The 25,622-nt window shown below is 53.2% G+C and overlaps 1 protein-coding gene across 1 annotated transcript; it reads left to right on the top strand.

Annotated features, from left to right (window-relative positions):
* On the top strand, positions 1-25,622 carry Rtn4r (reticulon 4 receptor). The gene is made up of 2 exons (XM_047561649.1): positions 1-386; positions 23,946-25,622. Exons 1-2 carry the CDS (start codon positions 365-367, stop codon positions 25,343-25,345), a joined length of 1,422 nt encoding a protein of 473 aa, XP_047417605.1. The 5' UTR covers positions 1-364; the 3' UTR covers positions 25,346-25,622.

Genomic DNA, 25,622 nt, shown 5'->3' with positions numbered 1-25,622 from the left:
GCGCCCAGGTGAGCGCCCCGCCCGCCGCGAGGCCCCGCCCCGCCCCGCCCCGCCCCGCCCCGGCCAGCGGAGGGACCGGGCGGATTCCTCGCGCGTCAAACCACATGATCCCATAAAACATTCATCCGCTCCCGGCCCGCGCCGCGAGCGCCCCGCCAGTCCGCGCCGCCGCCCTCGCCCTGCGCGCCCGCGGCCCTCGAGCCCAGCCCAAGCCGGGCGGAGCGGAGCGCGCCGAGCCTCGTCCCGCGGCCGGGCCGGGGCCGGGCCGGAGCGGCGGTGCCTGGATGCGGACCCGGCCGCGGGGAGACGGGCGCCCGCCCCGAAGCGACTTTCGGTCCCCGACGCGCCCCGCCCGACCCCTAAGATGAAGAGGGCATCCGCCGGAGGTGAGTGTCCGCCCAGCGCCCGAGTGGGGCTGGAGCTGCGGGTGCGGAAGGGGGACGGCTTGCCCCTCCCCGGAGGCTCAGAGCCCGTCCAGGTTTGCAGAAGCAGGGGGAAGGGTCGCCAGAAAGCTCAGAGGGCCACCGCAGTGCCGCGCCGGGCTGGGGCTGTGAACACACCGGCCCTGGGAGGGCGGAGCCGGAGGCAGCAGGAAAAGTTGCCGCTTTCCGGGAAAGTTAACGGCGACGGCGGGGCTGGGGGCAGTGGATCGATGCCCCTGAAACTGGGCCAGGTCTGGGGTGGGGGCTGCGGGCTGAAGGGCGGGGTCCGGCCTCGGAGCACCAGGACCGCGAAGGGGTTAATAAGCAGGATTTGCAAAAACGTGGGTACTGAGTGGAGGTGGGGGTATCTTCCAGGCCTCGCAGAATCACTTCAGAACCTCAGGTTTCTCGGGGTCAGGCCAAAAGGGGATGAAGAAGGGATGCTGGCGGCAGTAGAGGGCGTGGGGGGACAGGGCAGCCCCAGCGTTGCCCCCATAAAGCAGGCGGTGAGAGGAGGCAGCAACGCCCCCCACCATCTGCAACCTGAGGTCCCTTACAGGACTCGATTGAGGGGTATGAGGGGCATTGGAGCTTACAGCACCTCTTCCTTGACAGCCCTGTAGGACCCCTCCCCCCAATGTGTGCGAGGTCCCCCGTAGTGGGAGCAAAGGAGGGTGGGCTTCATGTGGGTTGGGCATGCCCTGCCTGAAGGAACTGGGTTAGGCACACAGCCTGTCCCAGGTGTCCACCCCAGCTGCCCTGTTAATGTCCACTGTGCCGCAGGCTGCACACACGTTTCCTTGCACGTGCCTGTGTCTACGTGGGCTGCACACTTGCACACCTCACATGCACATGCATGCCAATGCTGCCCCAGTGTGCACATGTACAAACACTGTGGGTGCACACACGGGTTCAAGATGCATATCCATGTCCTCACCCCCGCCTGCACGCCCACAGCCACACATGCATGCATGCAGCATGACTGCTATGATCTCCATGCTTGGCACATGCTGGGGCCCCTAAGTAGGACCCACTTTCACACCTATATGTTAATGTATTGATGGGGAAGGCTCTGGGCAGCAGGGGCATACAGACGGAAGAGTAAGAAATCCTTGGCTCCATCTTCATCTGCACATCCTGGAGCCTCCCCTTCGTAGTCCCTTGGGTGTATATGTGTGTGTGTGCGTGTGTGTGTGTGTGTGTGTAACATGGTATGCGTCTGCACGTGTGTGTCTGCGCGCATGACCATGTGTGCCTGTGAGCGCATCGGCATGTGTTGATTTGCCTCAGGGTGTGGGTGCTCCTTGTGTGGGAGAACTGTGGCCGAGTTCTACCCAAATCTGGAGCAGAAGCCCTGGAAATGTGAAGTAGAGGCTTGTTCAGTGCCCCAATCCCAGGCTATGAGGTAGTGTCTCCCAGTCATTTCCCCACCCACCAATGCTGAGGCACAATGGTGGCTGATGATGGGTTTGAATCCACCTGGGCACCCATTTCAAACTTCGAGGTCAACATCATGACAAACAGGTCAGACCCTGGGTGTGCTTGGCTGCGGCTACAGCCAGGTAGGGCAGATGACCGAGTATGACCTCTGAGAGGCCCTGCCTTCAGCATCTCAGTTTCACCTTAGTGGCAGCCTTCATGTGAGAGGTTTCAGGTGGTCTCACCTGCCCCAGGTATTGTATGGAATGCTGAGGGGATGGCCACCAGGCTGGTGCAGGTGACAGCCAAGGGTGCTAGTGACCCAATCACTATGGTAAGGAGTATCCTGAGGTGGGGTTCAGAAAGGCAGGGCCACACTGCCTGTCTCCCAGCCTCAACCAGTATCTTTATCTGTAAAATGGGAACACGTAGGTCATCTTTGTAGGTCTTGTGAGGGTAAAATATGCCAGTGGAGGTGTGGGCAGTATGACTGGCCACTCCCCTTCACTAAGCCTCAGACTTACTGTCTATAAAGTGGGTACAGCTTCAGCCAAGATGAGGAAGAATCGAGCTCCCAGGCCAGGGGCTGAACTAGGTGGTGGTCAGCACCCAGACGCTGCCTGTTAAAGGGGAGCTCACAGGGCCTGATCCCTGGGTATGGCATGGCAGAAGAATAATGGCCTAGATTTGGGTCCAGGCTCAGTCATCCATTAACAATGTGACCTTAGGTGTAATAGTTACCTCTCTCTGCCTCAGTCTTCCTTACCTGTGAAATGGTTAATAATCAGTGGTTTGGCTAATCAAGGCTAATGTCCTGTGAGGTTTTGACCCCAGTTCTTCTAATTCAGAATTCCCCAAACACCTCTCCCTAGTCAACAGAGGTTTGCCTGAAACCCTTGCACTACCAACCTGGCTCCTCCCTCCTCCCCATTCACAGATGGAACCTTGGGGGTGTGATTGTGCTGGGATTGAGGGAGGAGAATCACAAGTTGAGGTCAATCTGAGCCACTTAGCAAGACCCTGTCTCAAAAAAGAAAATTAAGGAATGGGATGTAGCTCAGAGGCAGAATACTCCTGGGCTCAATTCCTGATACCACAAAAAAAATAGAAAGAGAAAGAGACATCCACAGATGGAGCTATAAAAGCCCATAGAGGCAGACAATTCTGGAGACCACTAGTGAGTGGGGTAACAGAGAAGGTGGAGGGCAGAGAGGGAGCAAAGACACTGTAGGATGTTTCCCCAGCTAGGGCAGCATCCCCACTCTACCCCTCACCCACAAGGATCCTGTAGAACCCCTGAACCTGTTTTGTTATTCTGGGGATCCTTCAATCAGGACTGGCCCTCTTCCTGAGGCCAGAGAGTGAGAGACAGGGGAGAGGGTGGAGGGAGGGGAGTCTATCCCAGCTTGTATCAACAAGCTAGAAGACTTGTGGAGGGTCTGTAGAGGAACCCCCATCACAAGGCTGGGTTGGGGACCTTGAAGTGGGTAGGTCCAGCTGTCCTAGGAGGCTGGGGGCTGGTTCTTGACTAGAAGAGGGGCAGTTTGTTTCCCTTGTTTGACGCACATGATAAACTGTCTGTGACGGTCAGGGCTTGTGTAACCAAGCCTCCCAAAACTGTTCAGGCCCTGGGCTCACCCTCCTGTGCTGCCCAATCCCTAGCACCTCCCCCACCCCCTTGTCCAGGCTTAAAATTCTGGCTTTGTGGCATGGATGCCTGTGGCAGCCAGTACAGCACTGAGAGGTCCAGCTAACAAAGCCAAGACAGTAGAGAGGCAGAGTGAGCCCTCCTGCAGTCCTGGGCCTGCAGCCCAGAATTTCTCCTCAGGGGTCTCAGTCTGTGCATCTGGGAAAAGGGTCAGGAGAAGGAAGGAGTTGAATGAGAGATGGAGTGGGGGAGAAAGAGAGAAAGGGAGAACATGTGTATGTGCATGTAGTGGAGGGAGTGTATGAGCAAGTGATACCTACCCCAACCCTTTTGTAGGGTTACTGAGGGCTGTAGGTACTTGGCTGTGACTGGTCAGTGAAGTTCATGCTTCTAGGAACCAGCCTGGTGAGCCCTGACCTCTGATCCTCAGGCAGGACTGCCCAACCTTCTGCAGCCACCAAGGGCATGAACCCTAAGATCTGTGTACCCTGTCTTCCTCTCCAAACCCATGAGTACTCTCTCAGGGCCCAACCTCTGCACCCCTTAGTGTCTCTGCTCTTGTGGCCAGCTGCACTCACACACTGGCCAAGGTCATTAGCATCCTCTTTTTGACCAAATCCTAGATGTTGCATTTGCTTACCACCATCTATTCATTCATCCATTCATTCCTGGCGTGCAGACTCTACTCTAAACCAGACAAATGAAGGGAAGTGATCCTTACCTAGGGTTAAATGCTTTAAAGGACAGACAGTCACAGAGCCACCACTGGAAGCCCAGCCAGGGGTGGGCACACAGTCCCACACCCCTGTATCTCTCTACACCATCTCCGGAGCGCGTGGGCCTGGCTGGGTCCCACTGCACCGGGTGTTTTGTGCCGCAGTTTCTTCTTTTGTCACTGTATTTTAAACATTTTTACACATTGGAAACTATTCTTGTGCATCATGCTTTACTGGTATGTGTGGAATCCCTTCCAGAAAATGCACCATAATCTATTTATTCAAACCTGCCTTGGCCTCTTGTACTGGCCACAGCCACATGTAGCCAGGCTCTAGAGATGCAGCTTCCCTCTCATACACACACACACCAGCAGGTTCTCAGCTCTAAGGATGGCCATCTGTGCAAGGAGTGCTTCAGGGCATCCTCTCTCCTACCCTCTTCACAAAGCTTCTAGCCTCACCTGCTAAGTCCTAATAGTCTTCCCTGTCATGGGTGGGGCCCATGACCTTGCTCTGCTATAAGAGGACAGAGACTTAAATGATGGTAGCATTGACCTGCCTTGTTCTGATGGCATTCTGATGCCTTGTTCTGACTATTTTGTTCTGATGGAGGCCACCTACGGCCCCTAATGACCCTCCCCAGGGTAGCCGGACCCAGGAAGTAGAGCCAGGAGGCAGAGACTATTGATAAACCTTCCTAAGCAGCCTTGGGGAGGTGCTGTGTGGGCAGAAACCAGGATTCCCAGGTCAGCCCAGTTGAGCCTGGCAGGGAGTGAGCCCCATTCAGCACTCTGATACATGGACCTGGTGATCAAGGATGTAGAGGTGTAAGGAATTGACTTAACCTCCCTCAGATAGCCTGCCTCGTGCCTAGGGGTGCTCTTTGGCCCTCCAGTCAACACCTCAGCATTCTTAACTGGTCCTCATAAATCATGGTCCATGGAATTGAAGTTCCACGGAACTGTTGGTAGGTGTCAAACAAGGGTTTTATGGTCAAATTTGGGATCAACTGGGTTAAATGATGCTGAAAGTTCCTTTACTGCAGGGCTTCTCAGGGCCTTGGTTTTAGAGTGGGATAGGTAATGCTGTCTCTGATAGACACCCTGTGTGCCAAACTTCAGGGCCTGGTGTGCCCAGGAACCCATTTTGGGAGATGGTGACTGGGGTGCCTTAGAGAAGTGGAAGGGGAAACCTTTGGACCCTCAGCAAGCACGGGCCCTGACATAGGTGGGCAGTCCCACACAAACCTACACCCATGGGGCTCCTCGTGGGTGGAGGGACCATGACTTTTCCCAGCAGTGCAAGGCAATGTGCAAATTTAACCTTTGGATTTATGACTCTATTTCTTTGCAGCAAATGTCACGGGAAATGTCAGGCCAAGGCTGAATCTGGGTGAGGGGCCCATCAAGAAAGAGGGTGGGGTTGAGCAGTCAGGAGTACCCAGGGACTCAAGCCAGGGTGGGAGATCAGGCCCCTCACCACCTCCTGGGAGCCCACTCAGATTGCTCCTTGCTTGCCTGGGTCCCCAGCACTGTGTCCTTAATTTGTCCCAGCCATTGTGACCTTGTTAAGATGTTGCTTTTATTCGCCCTCCTGCCAGGGCCCAGATGGGGCCGGCTCAGGGACCTGCCAGAAGTTCTCCCCTCCCCCAAGTCTGGGCAGCCATAGGATCAGCTTGTGCAGTACTGGCTGGCTGTGTGACCTTGGGTAGCACTGCCCTTCCCTGGTCACTGGAGGCCTCATCTATAATCCACGGCTGTTGACCAGAGGTGGTGTTCCTGGCTCAGTGCCCTCATGGGTAGAAAAATACTCCAAGTCCAGGGTTTGTTGGGTGTGGGGCTGGGTGCAGGGCCAGGATGACCATTGGCTTGTGGCATCCCATAGCATCCCCAGGGCCTGGAGTAGACCCTGCACACTGTTGGTGCTCAGTAAAAATAGTGAGTGAACATGGAAGGCAGAAAAGGGCTTAAGCTGGCTGGGAAACCATGGCTCCCATGGTTAGTTGGTCCCACTTCCCTACCCCATGCCACATCTAGCTCAGCCTGTCTTGTCACTGGGCTCTGCACTGGTTCTCAGGTCAGGAGGGTTGGTCAGTGAATGATGACCACCTCCCTGCCATATGTCGAACCTATGCAGGTCTGAGCAGGGGGTCTCAAGCTCCCTAGGCTACTATCTCCTGGCAGCTCCACATCACCCCTGCACACTGCTACATTCCCCTGGGCATCCCAGGTACCCCAGATTCACTCTATGTGGTGATATCATTTCCTCTGTACATGACATCCAATGCCACAATCCTGTTCTCCCCACTTTACCTGTCCCCAAAGACAGGTCCATTGTATAAAGTCAGAACTTCTCCCTGATCATTCCTCATGGCAGGCCTGCCTTAGATCATCCCCAGCACCCAACCCCAGCTCATGACCACAGACACCCTTGCCTACCATCTTATTTTCCATCTAGGCTCCAAGGTGCTTTCCCAAACCTTGTTTTCAGTCAGGCTCCTCCTGCCTAAAACCTCCCAAGACTGCCTCTAGGTGAAGTTTTTTCTCCTTACTTCTCAGGGCCTGGACCACAGAGGGTCTCATATAGGAACCTTTTCTTTCACCCTTGCTGGAGGAAACTCTGTACCCCAGGTACTATTTCCTGTCACCCCATCTCCATGTCTCCCAAATAGTCCAACCCTGGAATGAGGGTGCAGAGAGCCATGAACAGTGGGGTAGACACACCTGCAGCACCCTGCAGAGGGAGAGCCCAGGAGGCAACTGGGCCCTCAGTGAGAAGCAGCATTCTCACCAGTGGGAGCCATGCCTGGGTACCCATCTGCCCCTGAGTCAGCTCTTGGAGATACCAGAGCTGGGTACCCTTAGGACTGGCTGTCTGGCATGGTCTAGTTGGCCATGACAGCTGCAAGAGTTCAACTTCAGTGCAAGCTTGCAGGCGCTTACTCTACCTCCAGCCTCCCTGTCCATACATAGGTGGTGTGAAGGTGGATTCACTGCTGAGGGAGTGCTGCCTACAGTGCCTGGACCCTACTGAGAGTTTCTTTGGACACTTGGCCAGCTCCTGGGACTCCTTCCCATGCACCCTAGAACCCTCCTACACTTCATGCCCTGATCTTGGAAACTCACTGAGGAAATTGAGACTGGTGATGGCACTTTGGGCCCCTTAGTAGGAGATGAGGCCTGAATCTTCCAGAGCCTCCTTCCTACCTATCCTGCCCCAGAGAAATTCAGGGTAGAACCCAAGCAGCCAAAAGGGACAGGCATGTGCATCCCACAGAGATCCCTGGAGCAGAAACCTCTGCTGGGCTGTGGGAGACACAGAGAAGGAACCCCTGTCTGGCCTCTCCCACACAGGTCCTTTTCCATGAAGGTCCATACTGACCATTCTATGAGGAGTAAAGCAGTGGTTCAGGCTGTGGAGAGCCCAAATGAGACCTAAGCCATGGTGGGATGAGGGTGGGGCTGCACAGGTTCCAGGCAGGTCTAGCAGCTGGGGATTCCAGAGGAAAGGGATATTTCCACTTCTAAGTGAGGAGACTGAGGCTTAGCTTGAGTTCCTGGACAGGAGGATGGCCATAGGAACTTTGTGCTGACTTAGAGGTACATTTGAGGTCTTCTGCCTTCAAAGTTTGGAGGTTTTTGTCCCACCGTTCACTCTGAGCTGGTTTGGTTATGGTGCCATGGGAGGGGTTGATGTATTTCTGCCTGGTCCTTGGAGGGGATTGGGCAGTGGGAGGCTGGCCCACCTGTCCTCTGGATATGGCCTCCACCCTAGAAGCTCTTTCCACTCCCAAAATGTATCTGGAAGCATAATTCCATAGAAAAATCAGTTTTCAGGGATTGGGGTATACTACTTCCACAGTATTGGCCAGTCAACAGGATAACTAAGAAGGGAAGATTGTGGGCCATCCTGAGGTCACACAGGAGGTGCCATACCTAGCTTTCATGGCCCTACCTGTTTGCATGCTGAACCCAGCTAGGAACCTAGGAGTTGACCCTGGTGCACCTCCCCTTTCATCAAGCCCTATCAAATGCCCTCCCATATATGTTCTCAACTGTCAACTTCTCCTATCTACCCTGGTGGAGGCCTCTTAGGTCTCCCTGGATACATCCAGTCCCCTTTGTCCTCAGAGAGCATATAGCTGTCTGGTCACACCCTGCCCAGTCCCTACCTTCTAGTACTCACTGGGGCCTTCAAGGGCTATGTGTGCCTGGGACTTGCCTTTGAATTCCTTAAGGACTACAAATGAGACCCCAGGGACATCTGAGGAGGCAACAGGACTGTTGGTATCCCCTTGGCTGGGAGAGTCTCCTATCCCACCTACAGAGGCCATAAGGGCTGTGATCTTGGCAGGTGAATTGGCAGGTGAATTGGAAGCATCCCCTGGGGAGGACTCTTCCCCACAACCCTCTGCAGAGTTAGCAGGCACCAAGATGCTCACTTAGTGGAGAGAGAACAGGCCTTGGGCAGGGTCTACCATGAGGGAGTCTCTAGGAGTCTCTGACCTCTGCCTCCATTCTCTCAGTGAATTCTTCCTGGCATCAGTTGCAGGTCAGCCCTGTGCTGGGCAGCAGGGACCCTGAGAATCTTGTAACATAGTCTGCTCTCAAGACTTCCCCAGGTTCTAAGAAGATGCTGAAAAAATCCATGGGAGAGAGAAGTGTTAGAGTAGGTGCCAACAGGGGTTGTGGAGAAAACCATAGGGCCCCCAGCAAGTCTCATAGAAATGCTGAAGCACTGGCCAAAGGGGAGGGGTCCTTGGCTGCTAGAGTTCCCAGAGCAGAAGGCTGGAGAATGCTGGATAGCCCCCTGCTCTGAGGGAGTGGGTGGGGCACTGGATGAGGATGTTGGGGGTGGGTTAGCCTGCCCTTAGGTGGGGAGGGGTGGGAAAAAGGGAATAGATAAAGAACTTACCCTCCCACCACTGTCCCAGCGGGAGGCCTGCCAGCGACTCTTTGTGCTCCACGGTCTGACACGTGGCCCCTGCACACTGGGCCGTGTCCAGGCTGTCTTTCATCTCCTTGCCTTGGCCCCAATTTATGTCAGGCAGAGGCTGACACAGGGACAGGTGTGACAAGTGTCTGGCTTCCTGTTCGAAAATTGGCAAAAGAAAAACTCTCCCCATAAAGATATTCCATCTACATACCTCCCGGATGTCACCGGGAGGACCCGTCACGGCTGAGACAGATGGTGGCCCTAATGGACTCCATTCTTCAGCTGCTGCCAGAGCTGCAACCCAGCCCCAAGGCAATGGAGCCCTCCCGACACTGTGGCCTGCCCATTCCCTCCCTGCCCACAGGGCCTCTGTCACAGTCAGGGATCCCAGGGTCCCAGCATCTCTACCTCCCTGCCCTTGGGACAGAGTACATTTGAGCCTCAGTCTTGGTACATGACAGGAACACCTTGGTTCCTCTTTCTGGCTGAACTCCCTTCCAGTTAGCCATCCTGATCCCCCCACCTAGGGGTGTCATCGCTGTCCCAGGATGTCTAAGGAACTCTGGAAGTTGGGATCCCAAGCACCCAGGTCACATGACAATCTTCATCATGCTGCCTCTGGGTCTCATCTATAATAAGGGCCCTTGGTGGGTGGCAGGATGTTGCTCTTCAGTGAGAAATATAGACTTACAAACTCCCAACCTCAGTGGCTCATTTTTTGCTAGGTACCAGACATTGCCCCCACCTTGTGTGAGGCTACCAAGTCTAGTGTGTGGTGGAGACCTCACTCAGCCAGGTTGATTCTCTTTCCCCACCAAAGTACTCCACAGATGGGAATGGGTAATGACCCTGGCCAGGGTCTTCAGGTCCTTGGAGCAAGACTGTGGTATAGATGAGAAGGGAGTTGGAAAGAGTCCAGCCTCTTTAGGGGTGGCAGAAGTGAGGTTCAGGAGAAAAGCAACCCTGAGGGAGTATGCCTGAGACTACGGCAGGCACTGGAGGGAGATTTGCCTGAGCAAAAGCATGCATGAGAAAGCCAGAGCCTCACAATGCTGTTAGTGTGCCAAATTTCGGAGCAGATCAGAAGCCAGCAATCTGATCTAACTAGATCTAACTTGATCTCAGAAACTGGGCTTAGCTTTCTCTGCTATAGAGTGGGGACAATGGTCCCTCCCAGAGAGGCCCAGATGCAAGGTGCCAAGTCCTAGACTGATGAGCCAGGCATTTCCTCCTTGCATTTGCCCTGTGTGTATGTGGCCTTCTAGCATGCTGTGAGGTGGATCTTATGATCTCTGTTTTCCATGTGAGGAATGAGTGCTGAGAGGCTTCAGGGCCCTACCACAGAGACTCATGGATCACCCACCCTTTCACCTGTTCTAGCATCAGTACAAGACCAATCAGAACAAACCAAAAGCACCTTTGTGGCATTCTACTGCATACCAATCAACCATGGTATATACCCATGGAGCCCACAGACCAGGAACAGTCAACAGAAACAAGCCATGCAGAGGTCTGCTAGGTTGACCAGCCAGGGTATGAGGTAGAATAGGCACAGGAAGTAAAGGGTGGATGTCAGGAATGTTCATAGAAGCAAGTGGACAGGGCTTGACTTCCTGAGGGCCTGGCCTGGGATGGAGGTATCACTGCTGGTGGGTGGGATGTAGGGTTTTAAAAGCGCACTTACAGAACTAGGTACTGAGATCTGAGCTGGGGTGCTGGGCACTGCTCCTAGCAGGCTTTGAGAATCTTTGGAAGTTGGAGACCTGCCAAAGGCACTGGGTGCAGGGAGGCCAAGTATATCTGACCCAGGTCTAGCTTTCCAGGGACCCTTTTGTATTTGGCTAGAGGAGAAAGGAAAAGAGATAGGGTAGTTGTGTTCTGAAATCATTAGGACAATTACTAGGAAAAAGACAAAAGCTCTTTCGGGTTTGATAACTTGAGAGCTATGAGTAGCCTAAGCTGGGGATCCAGGGGTGCCAACTGGGAGGTAGGTGTGTCCTCTGGGGTGAAAGATAAGGCAGCATAGATCCTCAGGAGTCACTTGGGAGGATGAATACAATGAGATCTGGGGGTAGCCAATGACTCCTGGTGCCTGTGGTGCTCCTCCATGGGCTTCAAGTCTCCTCTCTGAATCTGGTCCTTCCTCCCCTAGGAGCATCAGTGTCCTGGGCCAGTAGAGTGGGATAGGCCTCTTTTAAGAACTGCAAGTGAATAAGGTGGGTGAGAGGCAGTTCTGGAAGCCTGAGCTGACCCCTTCTGAGTCCTGGACCAACGTGCTGAGGAAATGAAGCTGGAAGCTCCCTGCCTCCACCTACTCCACAGCCCCAGGGCATCTCACCCTCTTTCCCTCCTTCCTGCAGGAGCACCCAGCAAGCGTGTCAGCCTCAGGATGTAGGGATGTAGCCAAAATACACTGACCTCCTTTTCCAGGAGGCAGCAGCGCCTGGGCCTCCCACCCGTGCAGGTGAGAAGCCGCCAACAATTTCCATCCCAAATTGATTTCAAATAAGCAAGAGTTATCACACACAATCATATAGGAATAATTTATCACTCGTTAATAAAAGAGCAATTACTTATTCACATTGTCCCTGCCTGAGTGCACAGCAGGTTCTGTTGCAGGAATGCATTGGGGTCTCTCATAGAAGTGGAAGATGCCTATTCACACCCAGCCAAGGTCAGAGCCAAGGCCCAGGGGCTGCAGACTCTAATCCAGTGGAAGGTGACCCCTGCTGAGTGACCCACAAGCCTGGGGTGTGGGTGCAGATTTGTGCACAGATCTTGTGACAGAGGACAGGAGCAGACAAAGATGAGGAAGGGTCCAGGGGTGAGAATTTGTCAGGATGTTTGGGACTGGGCCAGGTGGATATGGAGACACATCAAGGCAAAGCAAGGAGGAGTAGCAACAGAAAGCTTGAGCACAGATAGAATTTTAGGCCAGAAGCTGCCCCTGCAAGTGCCTGAATTGCAGAAGCCTCTGTTAACCAAAAGCCCAGAGTGCCCTCAGAGATTTGATGTATCTTCAACCACCCTTGGCTGAATCAGGGGTCACAGAGCAGTGTGCAGGGTCCAGACCCTGCACCAGATGCCAGATACCGAGATTGTCTGTACAGTTGCTTTCTTCTCCTACACTTCAGAGACAACTGTTTCTAACTGACATTTGTCTCCACTTTCCTTTCTTCATTTTGTTATCTCTAAATTTTCAATGCATACTTTTGTTTTTAAACTATGACATTTTGGTTAACAATATCTTGCACAAGGTTAAAATCTCCACCCAGCTCTTGATCTGGAAAATTAGTTTGTTCAACTACTGCCTATAGTCCTCCCTGGAGGCAGCCACTGTTATACCTATCTCCTGACTTTGTTAATGGTTACCTCTCCATTTCTGAGGCTCCTAGTCTAACCCCTCTCTTGAATGGTCTTTTGTTTTTCCTGACTTTGGTTTTTGGGTGTTTTGCTTTGTTTTCCCTCTTGTTTCATCTCATGGGCTTATTCATTCCCATGTCAGAGTTAGTAGTGGGTCTCTTATTTTCTCCCTGGAAAGATCTCAGGCCCTTGTCCTGCTATCCCATGGATTCCCTTAAAAACCATTAAGGTTGCATCTAATTTTCGCAGGATGTGAAATTTGGGTTTATACTCTTGTTTAAGCTGAAGCACAACTCCAACTAACCTGTCTAAGGAGGGCATAGTGAAGAATTGTTCTTTAAGTCCTCCCATGTCTGCAAGTTTGTTCTAGCTAGATTGGCTGGCTCCAGAATGCCATTTAAAAAATAGTGTCCCTTCAGAGTTTTGAAGCTATTACAATTTTGTTGTCCTCTGGCATCCAATTTGCTGTGGGGAGGTCTAATGCCACCTTGCATGTTTTGTGATTGACTTTTCCTCCTGGAGCTTCAGGCCTGTCTTAACCCCCTGCAGTCTGAAATTGTATTATGACATGAATGCATAGTGAAGGACTAGGTCCTCAGCTCTGGGAAATTTTCTGGTATTATTTCTTTGATTTTTTTTTAAGTTCTCTATCTTCTCAGTTCCCTCTTTATGGAACTACCCTAAGACAGATGTTTGACCTATATTTGTCTTCTGAATCTCATTCATTTTTTTCTTCCTTTTTTTTTATTTTTCTTTCTGAGAGATTTCCTTGACCTTGTTTTCCAACCCTTCTATTGATTTTTTTTTTAATTTTAGCAATTCTATTTTTAATTTCCAGACATTCTTTCTTGTTCTCTGATGGCTCCTTGGTCATAGCACCCTGTTCTTGTTTTAAATCCCCTTCTATCAGTAGGAGGATACTAATTAGATTTTTCTTCTAATTTGGGGAGAGATGGAGCTTATCCTCTGGTAAGTTTCAGGCATCAGGCAGGAGCCATTCAGGGTACTGCCAGATGCTAGTGATAGAGACCTCTTCTCTGAATGTTTCCATAGGATAGAGCCCATCATCCTGCTCCCTGCCTTTCTGAGGACGTGCTGTATATCACCATCATCTCAGGAAGGGGATAAACACATGTCTCTAACATATCACAGTGTCTAACATGGTGGGTGGGAAGAGGAGGGGGACCACCAGTGTTATATGAAAAGCAGCAGCAACTTAATGCTGAATGAGGGTGGGGGTTTTTCAAGGTGAGGCAGACTATACTGGGCTGTAGACCTATCTTCCAGCTTCCTTTCTCTGCTGAGACTGAATTTGTGGAGGTGTTTAGGGAGTGACTATAGGTGTGTTTGCAGTGCAGCCTGGCCATCATTATTTCCTCCAATCTAGACACAGCTGGGCTCCTGCCTACATATAGCAAGGCCAAGGTCACACCATAATGCTTCCTGTACTGGTCTTAAGTGCCAGGGCCCAGATTGGCCTCTAGGTAGGCAGGACACTATTCACAGAGGCCATACCTGGGTGAGGGCATGTCTGAGGTCCTGGGGAGGTGGGTACTAGCCCATCATCATCCTCATATTGTTGGTGTGATGACAGACAGATGGGACTGACAGCTTCTCCAGCTAGTCTGAGAGGGAATGCAAAGGCTGTGTCTGAGTCCAGGGCTGAAGAACCACCCTAGGGCCCACCCTCAGCCAGCCAGGGAAGGAAGTCTGGGTTAAAGATGAGCTGCTTTAGGAGGTCAGGGAGCCCATAGTGGCTACCTCTCCCTGCTGTGTGGTCTCTGGGGTTATAGTCGGCTCTGATCATAACAGAGCAGTACCCTAGAGCCTCAATTATGTGTCCTATCTCCTCTGATGCCCTGCTGGTGATCTTGTCATGCCTCAAGACCCTTGTTTGAGGAATGGTGATGATAGTCACCTCTTTACTGTGCTGTGGGAGAATGCACTGTGGAGATGTCATGAAACTTCCAGGAATAAGAAATATTTTCACATTGGACTGTCCCAAAGAAACCAGAGACCCCATCTTCCTTCTGCCTTTCACTTGTCCTGCCCTGCTACTGAGCCCTGTGTGAGACTAGGGTGTGACAGTGTACTGACAGTGCCTCCTTAGGAAACAGATGCTTATCCCAAAAACCCCTGTATGACTCCCAAGGCTCTGATGCTGGAATGGGATGTCCTTTGGCCAAGGCACCTGCCCAGAGATGTCTGGTGTCTACATAGCATTGGCCTACCACTGACTTGCCTTTGGGGCTCTCTGCCCTTGTGTGAGACTGACTGTGTTCCATGTGGGTTACAAGTCTGCCCCAGGCTGCTCTCCCTTCAAAGGCTTTGCATAAAGTTGGTGTGATGATGGTGATGGTGGTAATGATGGTAATAATAGTGATGGTGATGGTGATTGCTATAGTTTGGATCTTAAATGTCCCCCAGAGGCCCATGTGGTGAAGTTTTCGTCTCTTACCTGTGGCAGTATTGGAAAGTGTGGAATCTTTAGACGCTGGACTCTTTCTAGTGGAAGGAAGTTAGGTTACTGCAGGCATGGGCTTGAAGAGCACACTGCGACCCTGGCCCCTCTTCTTTTTCTCTTTTTTTTTTTGCTTTGTGGCTACAATGAGCTAAGGAGCTTCCTCTGCTGTGTCTTCCCATCATGATGTGCTGCCTCACCACAGGCCGAAAGGCAACAGGACTAAGAGACCATGGACTGATAACCTCTGAAACCATAAGCCAAAATAAATCTTTCCTCCTTGGAAGTTTATTATCTCACATATCTTATCATAGTGATAGAAAGATGACTAACACAGTGACATCTGATGATGATGATAAAGATAATGATGGTGTAGTGGTGGTGATGATATCAATGACAAGAATAGAAGATAACTCAACAGCCCACTTTCCCCTTCATGATGCTACACACGGGACTCCATAAGTGACTGGGCCTAAGGCCACCAAAGGTGGTCCAAAATTGCCTGTTTGTAAAGAGGCACTGACCTGCATATACATGCTCCTTCCAGGACATGCCCAGCCCAAGGACTCAGCTTGGTATCAGTAGATCAGCAAGCCTCCTTGATATGACTGACCAGAACCCCTGGAGTATGGTATAGAAAGAGGCTACCTGACCCCGGCAGATCCTGGGGGTGGTTGGATTGGCATGGAAAAGCCATGGCCCCAGAGGCCTCCCCCCTCAGCTAAACTACTGACTTCTCAGAAACCACCTCCCCTAGATTTGCCTCCCCTGAAGTGCCATCATCCTTTCCTCCCATGTGAGGACTGTGTCACTTTGCACCTCCTCCCAGTGCCTAGGGATGGCTGTCTGTTCCTTATATTCTCTTTTTTTGTTTGTTTGTTTGTTTGTTTGTTTTGTTTTAGTACCAGAGGTTGATCCCAGAGGTGCTTAGCCACTGAATCCATCCAGAGCCCTTTTTATTTATTGATTGATTTTAATTTTGAGACAGGGTCTCACTAAGTTGCTGAAGGCCTTGCTAGGTTGCTGGGCTTGAACTGGCAATCCTTCTGCCTCAGCCTCCCAAGTCGTTGGGATGACAGATATGCACCATCTCACCCAGCTCTTTGTATTTTTAAGTTGTCCTTTTATGCGTGTTTGGTTACAAGTCTCCTGACAGCCCCTTCAGCAAAATAATTGTTTTTCTATGGACCTGTGCAGTATTTTAGAATCTAGTACTTCTCTCCTCACATCCTTCACCCACAACTCAGTGAGATGCTAACCTTGCCCAGGTCTCCTGGTGTTGACCCGGCACCAAGTAAGATGCCTCTGGGCTTTGTATACGCAGTCACGTGGCCTCAGCAAAATGGTGATCTTCTCCGGCTCTTGCTTTTCTTTTCTTTAGGTGAGAGGTTGAGTGGCTTCTGCTGGGTCATGGTGAGAGTGAGGGTGGCAACACCCACATGTGGCAGGGGGGTCAGTCACAAACCAGGTCAGCAAACTTTCTGTAAAGGGTATACCCTTTACACTAGATCACCCTAGTGTTGTGGACCACATGGTAGTGTGTCTTAACAACTCAACTCTGCCAATGAGTTGTCTCAGACAATACATGAACACATAGGTGTGGCCATATGCCAAAAACACATTATTTACAAAAGCAGCAGCCAATTCTTGGGCCCCCAAGTGTGTGCAAAAAAGGAGGATAAAAAGGCCCCTTGTCTTTGATGAGGGCTTCCCTCTGGCACCCTGGACTGTGTTCACTCAGGCCTCACTGGGTGTTAACTCCAGTGGGAGTCCTACCTGTCCTGGCCAGGTATACTCAACCAGTCTTCACAGGGCTTCTTCGTGAGCTGTCATTGTACCACGTGCTGCTACCTCCCCCAGCTTCAAAGGCCTCTGGGAAGCAGGAGCAGCCCCTGGTCAGGAGGATGTGCCAGACCAGTGCTATACTTAGATGGCTTCGGTGGCAGCCTGTCTGGCTGTTCTCTAACAAGAGGCTAAGAGGCAGGATGGGCTGATCCCAGAGGGTGGCCTCAAGACCTACATGTAACTTTTCATAGCCGAATGAATTCTGTCTGGGCACAGGCCATTCACCTGCCTGGTTGGTCATGTTTAACAAGTGCTGAGGGCTCGAGAACATGTGGGGAAGTGCCCACCTACTGCTTCCCACTATAGTGAGAGTAGACCCTCTACCAGCTCCCCAGATCTGCATGACCCCAACACAACAACCCCAGCAGCCTAAGGCCTAAGTATCTCCTGTTGTGTGTTCCCAGTAAGTTCTCCTATTTTGCATACTAATTATGCTAACAATGCATTCCTATTGTGTGCACCCTCAGCATTCCCTCCCATTGTTTGCCCACCCCCATGCACTCTTACTGTCTGATTTTGTGCCTTTGAGTCTGTGCTCCTATTTCAGTACACCTAGTATACATCTGGGTACTTCAGGCAGCCCTGTCAGAGGCTGACACTCTAAGCCTCACAGGCAGCAGTCAACTTGGGGGTCTGCAGAAGATCCAGGGTCGGGGCTCAGGTCAGGATGCTAGACCTGGGAGTGGGTATGGGGCACAAGGGAAGGCAAGACCCAGCACTGTGGACCTTGCCAAGTTGGGTATCCTGGGAAGGGGTAGTGTGGGCAGATGGGTGTGGGGGCAAGTACACAGCAGTGCCCAGGCCATGGCACAAGAGTTCTCCATTTTTAAGACCCCACCTCCAAGAGCAGGGGCATATGGGCTACAGGTTGGTTCCTTATTAGTTCTCCTGAGGACTTCTCAGGACTAGATCCCAGGCTGGTTGCTGGACTGAATTAGCCACAGGACCATAGTGAGCTATCTTGGAGACAGAATCCTCCAGGTAATTAGGTAATTTTTTTGTCACCTGATAAAGGAGGCACAGGAGTGACCACCAGCCACCTTTCAAGGAGGAGACATTGACCAAGTTTATGGAATTGGGGCTGCCTGAACTATCTGTGCCCTAGGGCAGTACAGGACTTCAGAAAGAGCCTTCACGTACTTGGCATTGTGGGCCCCCAGTGCAAAACTCACAGGATGGGGCTAGAAAGGTGGGCATCAGATGGGAGTGTGTGAGGACCAGGTGAGGTTCCAGAGCCCTTAGGTGGACAGCCCAGCTTTAACCAAGAATTAATTCCTGAGGTCTGGATACTGGATTGAGAATCCTACACACGAGAGGGTCTTCCTGGGCCCTCAAGCTGACAGTGGGCTCCTGGGGTTCTCCCCAACATCCTAATACTTTCTGAGGTTGACTCAGGCCTCTCTGGCTCCTAACCCCCATGTATGGCACCTGCTATCATAGGTGTGCTTCCATCTGCAGCACTTAGCACAGAGCCTGAGGCATGGACCTCCTGACACACTGTTGAGGGAAACAGGGAGGAGTGAGTGAGTGAATGACCCTTATTGCAGTGTTGCCCCTTCAGGAAGGAGCCCTCAAGCCAGGGCCCTCCTCTGACAACCTCTATGTCCTTAACTTGAAAAGGGCTCAAGGTAGACACTAAGGGTGCTGTTTTGGCTGAAAACTTTCTTTGGTAGGGGGAGGAGTGGAACTTGGGTGGTGGGGATAGTCTTTTAGTGCCCCTGTTGCCATGGAGTTGGGGTAGGAATCCTACCCCAACCCTCCAGTGGGAAGTAGCTTCCCCCTAACCAGCAAACCTCATTTTCTTCATATATAAAATGGGTCAATAAATTTGGCCCTTAAAGGCCCAGCCCCAGACCTGGGTCTAAAGGCACCCTATTATCTCAGGTAAACCCAGTATCACAAAGCAGACAGACTGGTTAGGAGCAAGGCCTATGGCCAGAGGGGCAGAGGGAATACCCAGCATAGTCAGATTGATCTCAACAGTTCTTTCCTAGTCATAGTAGGATTGCAGGCAGGTCTCTGCCCAAACCAGTCCTCCCACTGCACATGGCTGGACCTGAAGCCCCTCAACCTGTGTCAGGTGCTCTCCTGCCATGGTTGCTGACTTTGCCTGTTATTGACCTGACCTGGAGGTCCCATCCCTGCAGCCAAGATCAATAATGAACGAGGCCTCCAGGAGCCCTGGACAGGGCAGTAGGGGCTGGGAGCCACACCCCCTAGGAGACACAAGGTGATTTAACCCTCTCTAGAACTGCTGCTACCCTCCTGTTCCCAGCACTTAGGGTCTGGGAAGGGCACAGGAAGTGCCATGGGAATTGGAGCTGCCCCTTCACGTGTCTGTGGGCTTGAGGACGGGTGGAGGGTGGGTAACGTATGTGAGAAGTAAGTGAGGATGAGGGGGACAGATGGCCAGTAGGGGGTGGTGAGTCAGTGATAGGGGGCTGGCAGGAGTGGGGAGTAGGCACAGTAAGGGGTGCCCTGACCCTTTCCAGTATGGGGATGACACTGGCCCCTCCACCCCCGTCCGGAGCTATTTCTGGTCTCAGTGTGCTGAGCTGTTCTGCCTTGTAACTGTGGTCTGTGACGTGACCACTTCACAGGGACATTGTTGGTATCTGTTGGATCTGCGAATCCTGAGCTGACCAGTGTCCCAATCCCTCTGCAGCCTTCTAACCCCAGCCTCTAGATAGGGGGCAGCAGCTCAGGACCTCCCTGGAAATGTCCCTTTGAAGTCACTGATGGCACAAGAGAGAATCATGTGCTCCCAGTACCTGTCCAACAGGCTTGCATCCTGGCCTCCAACATCCTTGTAGCCACTGTTCCTGCCCAGGCCACACAGTGGCCAAGTTTTGTCTGTGGGCTGGACTCTCTTTGAGGTCACCTTCAGGCAACACTGTGTCTCCTGCCCTTCCCTTCCCTTCCTACTGAATAGTCTTGCAATAGGAACAGGGTAGGGCTTAACCATTCACTGCCTCAGTTTCCTAATCTGAAAACAGGCTGGTAATATTGATAAGAAAACTGATTCTTATGTAGTTCCAACTCAAGCCTTTTTATACCAGCTGATCAGATCTCCCAGTGATTCTATAGAGTGTTTCTCTTGTGGCAAGTATGAAGACACTAGGGCACTGAGCAGGTGGTCGATGCTCTGGGCTTGTAAGGCTGTCAGCCCTGATCTGTCTCTTGGCCTTGTCAGGGTGGGGGCAGAGGTGTTCCCATGGGACCTCAGCCCAGGCTAGGGGGAGGCACAGAGTAGGGGGTTCCTGGAATAGAGGGGCCCTAGGGAAGACACCAAAGATGGCAATCCCACCTCAGCTCTGTGGGCTGCTAAGGTGAGCTGCTGACCTCAGCAGCAGCCTGCCGGCTCTGCTGGCTCCTATGCTCCTGCGGTTGCTGGGTAAGTCCCCAGAAACCTCCCCCACTTCTCCCTCCTTCCCTCAGCACATCCTTCTATCCCCCTTGCCCCCTCCCCTCTGCCCTGCCTTCCTCTTCCTGGCTCCTCCCATCTCCTTCCCTCTTCTCTTTCCCCTCCTCCCTCTCCTTCCCCCCTTCCATCCTTCTTCCCCTTCTGCACTCTCCTCTCTTCTCTCCTCCTCCCTTCTCTCTCCCTCCTCCCTCCCTCCGCCCTCCCTCCTGCAGTGAATGTGAACCTGGGATTTTCGCTCATAAGACCTGATGGTGCAGGATGAATAGTATGTAGCTCAGTAGTTATATCCTGTTCCATCTGGCTGCACTGGGGGGACCCTGGACTAGTATCTAGTCACTGTCCTTCCTGGGAAATTTCAGAGCCTTCTGGGCAGGATGACTAGCCCTCTCCCAATCATGGTCCTCTTACCAGCATGGCTTCTGAGCCAGACCTAGGCTATGGCAGAAGCCCCTAACCATGATCCAGCCCCACCACCACAGGGGATATCCAGGAGGAGGACCTGGAGGAAACCCCCACCTGACAGATCTGACAAGAATTGACTTGGGAATGACAAGAGAGGCACTAGTTTGTGCACAGGCTCAGGAGGCCACAGGGCTGGTCTGGCCTTAGGGTGACTGCAGGGATCTCAGGGGCAATCCACATGGTTTGTATGTGTGAAAACCGGGGTCCTGCAGGGCTGTTTTCTCCCCAGGTGTGCCTGGAGTCACACTCACACGGGATGATCACTGAGAATTGGGACCTGAATGAGATGGTGAGAGTGGCAGGGGTGGCCAGGCTAGGCTCCAGGAAGAGGGCAGAATCTCCTGGGAGAATCAGTGGTTAGGTTGGGGAGAGAAATAGGAGAGGTGGGCAAGGAGGGGACGGCTCTGGAGGTCAGGGGCCTTGTAGTTCAGAAGACTACAGAGGCCAGGGGGATAGGGAGGGGTTGCCTTCCAAGGTGGAGGGCAGGAAGAGGTCAGATGGGGCAACCCTAGTGTAGGGTCAGGGGACACCCTCCCCACTGCCTGACTGGGTCTTCTGTATTCCCCGGGCACCCACTGTGAATATGAAACAACGCTGCAAAGTTGGGTTTGATTATCTCATATAAAGATGCCCCCTCATGCTTGCTCAGCGGAGGGGTTGCTATGGAGACCAGCGGGCAGGCCCCAAGGGGGGCCAGGCTGGAGCCAATTACTGTGGCTGCAGCAGAAGAGAGCCCACCCCGGCCGCTGTGCTGACAGCAGGGCCGGTGCGGAGGGCTGACTCTCAGAAGTTGGTTTCCAAAAAGCAGTTGTCTCGGCAGGAATGGAGCCTTGTCTTTGTGCTCGATACCTGCTGCTGGCAGGGCTGAGTGCCACATGGCCACTCCCCCAGTTGCCTGCCTCCACTCTGTGGTTCAGTTCTGGAGTCAACGTGGGCATCTATACCAGTGAGCTTGCAGACCACACCTCAGGTCTTGGGGACCACAGGACATGGTGCAGTGGTACCTAGCTCAGTCATGATGTGAGGGACATGGTCACCACATATGGTAGGTGGCACAGAGAAGTTGGCAGTATGACACAAAGAGATAGGTGGCATGACCCAGTCTCAGGGAAGCCTAGTCAACAGCATGGCACAGTTGGTGATGTGCACAGTCTGTGGCATTGCTTGACTGGTGATGTGGCCCAGCCATGGCAGTGAGCCTGCCCAGTGAACACTGAGAGCCCCCACCCCAACCAGCCCCTGGTTTTCCTGAGTTCCTGGGCTATGAAGTATTGTTTATATAGCACAGTGCCTGCCTGTGACAGCAGGTGAGACACTGTGGGGAGCTTGCATGGCCAAGCCCCACTTTTCCAGGGAGGATGCATAAGAAGGAAGCAGGAATGTCAGCAGTTTAAATAGAACATCAGGTCAAAATGCCTCCCCTGCATAACCAACCTTGGGAAGATTACCAGGGCTTGGGGACTTCTGGGCTTCTGACTCTCTGAACCTCCATCCTGGGCTGCCATCCCTCTGGCAACCAACAAATGGCCCCAAACCCAGCAAAGCAGAGTTCAGAAGAAGAAACCCCCTGGGAGCTGTGGGGACAGGCTCACAGGACCTAGGGACATGTCTAGTAACTGTTATACTTACCTAGTTTGCTGGGACTCTGAATTTAAAGTTAGCAATTTTTGTTGTTCTAGGCAGAAGAGGACCCCTTGTGTCAGGGGGTCCAGCATGGCCTGGTTGGTAGAAGCTGGACTGTGGCTCTGTCCCTCCTCCCTCTCAGCTCCAACCCCAGCACTTAGCCGGCCTCCTGTCTGCAGAATCCTGCTCTTAGCTAGCTGCCAAGGAAGGTGTTAGCTGTCAACGCAGGTGTTAGCTGTCAACGAAGGTGTTAGCTGATAACTCAAGTGTTAGCTGATAAGCCATAACCCTCCCAAGGGGATTCACATTTTAATAGACTTCCCTCCTGAAGGCGAGGCAGGCTGAAAGAACCTTCAGCATTCAAGGGGGGCAGGGAATCTAATATTGGAATGCTAGGGCCCTGCTGTTAAGGCTGGGTCGCCCCAGCCCCAGGGAAAGTCTACTGCTGGTGTAGGGCCTTGTTGAAGGCCCAGGAGTGACTGGCCCTGCAATAGAAAAGGGGATGCAACACCATGAGCAGAGGAGATTACTGCTGGGAGACTGTCCCAGTTGAGTGTGCACCTGGGTTGGAGGGTTGAGGGCAGCTGGGACCATGCAGTGACTGGCTGGGAAGAAGTGAACTCCTCCCCTGGGAGGGGATCAAGCAGAGAATGAGGCCAGGGGAGGAGGCTGCAGGAGGTGTTCCAAGCCAAGTCAGGAAGTGCTTAAAAGGGAGGATGTGTGGAGGAGGGAGCAGCCTGCTGGGGGCAGGGTACTCTGGGGTGGGGACTGTACTTCTCCACCCTGTGCCCTCTCTACACCCAGGACCCTGTTTCTGTGATAGCAGAAGTGCTAGTTGGGGGGACCCACCCTATACCACCTGGAACCCCTAGGAGCTGCAGTTTGTAATTTTTCATTAAATCACAACTCCCTATTGTGACATGACAGATGCTCCCCTGACTCCCAGCTGCTAGGGTTGATCAAGAGCTTCAAGGGCCTGAGAAGGGCATAGGGGTCTGAACCTCAGTGTGCCCCTTCTGCAGTCTGGGAGGAGGGTTGCTGCAGAAGCTACCCAAAGCTTAGCAGCTGACAGACTTAGCTTGCAGCTCCTCTGCTTGAACCCCACTCCCTAGTAGTCCACAAGCTCAGCCTCACTGGTCCTACAGGTTTGCCAAGAGCTAATCTCCCCCTCTCTCAGCATGACCTGCAAGCTGTTAGGGGACTGGGTGAGGCAGGCCAGGAATAATACTGGGAGTACAAGGATGGAGACCAGGCCCAGGGGACTCTGTGTTCACTAGAGTCCCAAGAAGGTATATGCAGATGTAGGCAACCATCCTTCAAATAGGTGTTTGTTAGGTGACCCTAGTAAGCTAACTTTGATGGGTGGTTGTGAGCATCCAAAAGGGTGCAATGGGGAGTCTGTAGACATGGTTTCCCAGAGCGTGTGGCTCCAGGAGCAAATTATAGCCTCGCATCATCTATAAGGTATGAAAAGCAAGGATTCCAAAACTTCCAAATTCCAGGCCACATCTCAGACCTGGCCCTAGCCCCTCCTAAGGCCCAGTCTCAAGGATCACACTGGCTCCAACGTGACCTTCCAGTCTCTTAGGGATCTCATACCCCTAACCACCCTTTCTTCTACCCACAGGAAGCCGGCTGCTGGCATGGGTGCTGTGGCTACAGGCCTGGCAGGTGGCAGCACCTTGCCCAGGTGCCTGTGTGTGCTACAATGAGCCCAAAGTGACAACAAGCTGCCCCCAGCAAGGCCTGCAGGCTGTACCCACTGGCATTCCAGCCTCCAGCCAGCGCATCTTCCTGCATGGCAACCGCATCTCCCATGTGCCGGCTGCTGGTTTCCACGCCTGCCGCAATCTCACTATCCTGTGGCTACACTCCAATGCACTGGCCCGGATTGATGCCACCGCCTTTGCTGGCCTGACCCTCCTGGAGCAACTGGATCTCAGCGATAATGCACAGCTTCATGCTGTGGACCCTGCCACATTCCAAGGCCTGGGCCGCCTGCACACACTGCACCTAGACCGCTGTGGTCTGCAGGAACTGGGCCCTGGTCTGTTTCGTGGCCTGGCCGCCTTGCAGTACCTCTACCTTCAAGACAATGGGCTGCAGGCACTGCCAGATGATGCCTTCCGTGACCTGGGCAACCTCACGCACCTTTTCCTGCACGGTAACCGCATCCCCAGCGTGCCTGAGCGCGCCTTCCGTGGCCTGCACAGTCTCGACCGTCTCCTCCTGCACCAGAATCGTGTGGCCCGCGTGCACCCTCACGCCTTCCGTGACCTTGGCCGCCTCATGACACTCTACCTGTTTGCCAACAACCTCTCAATGCTGCCTGCAGAGGCCCTGGCACCTCTACGTGCCCTACAGTATTTGAGGCTCAACGACAATCCCTGGGTATGCGACTGCCGGGCACGCCCACTCTGGGCCTGGCTGCAGAAGTTCCGAGGTTCCTCATCTGAGGTGCCCTGCAGCCTGCCCATGCGCCTGGCTGGCCGTGACCTCAAGCGTCTGGCTGCCAATGACCTAGAGGGCTGTGCCGTGGCAGCCAGGCCCTTCCATCCCATCTGGACCAGCGGGGCCACTGATGAGGAGCCACTGGGGCTGCCCAAATGCTGCCAGCCAGACGCTGCAGACAAGGCCTCAGTGCTAGAGTCTGGGAGGCCAGCCTCCGCTGGCAATGCACTCAAGGGGCGTGTGCCACCTGGTGACAGTCCACCAGGCAATGGCTCAGGACCACGTCACATCAATGACTCTCCCTTTGGGACCCTGCCCAGCTCTGCAGAGCCCCCACTGACTGCACTGCGGCCAGAAGGGTCTGAGTCACCAGGGGTCCCCACCACTGGTCCTCGTCGGAGGCCAGGCTGTTCCCGCAAGAACCGCACCCGCAGTCAGTGCCGTCTAGGACAGGCAGGCAGTGGGGGCAGCGGGGCAAGTGACGCAGAGGGTTCAGGTGCCCTGCCGGTCCTGGCCTGCAGCCTTGTGCCCTTTGGCCTTGTGCTGGTGCTGTGGACAATGCTTGCACCCTGCTGACCAGCTACCAGACACCAGAGCCTCTCAGCAGCCAGGTGTGTGTACATAGGGGGTCTCCCACCATGCCGCCAGCCAGCGCCAGGGACAGGTCCCGTTGGGCAGGCCAGTCCTCCCTGACGGACGCCTCCCCACCAGCCCAACCCCATCTCCACCCCATCATGTTTACAGGGTTTGGGGCAGCGTTTGTTCCAGAACGCAGTCTCCCACCCGGATCGCGGTATATAGAGATATGCATTTTATTTTACTTGTGTAAAAATATCGGACGACGTGGAATAAA

The sequence above is a fragment of the Sciurus carolinensis genome, chromosome 8 (genome assembly GCF_902686445.1).
Source record: "Sciurus carolinensis chromosome 8, mSciCar1.2, whole genome shotgun sequence".
NCBI lineage: Eukaryota > Metazoa > Chordata > Mammalia > Rodentia > Sciuridae > Sciurus > Sciurus carolinensis.
The sequence above is the reverse complement of the archived record's forward strand: the minus strand, read 5'-3'. Positions and strand labels throughout refer to the sequence as shown.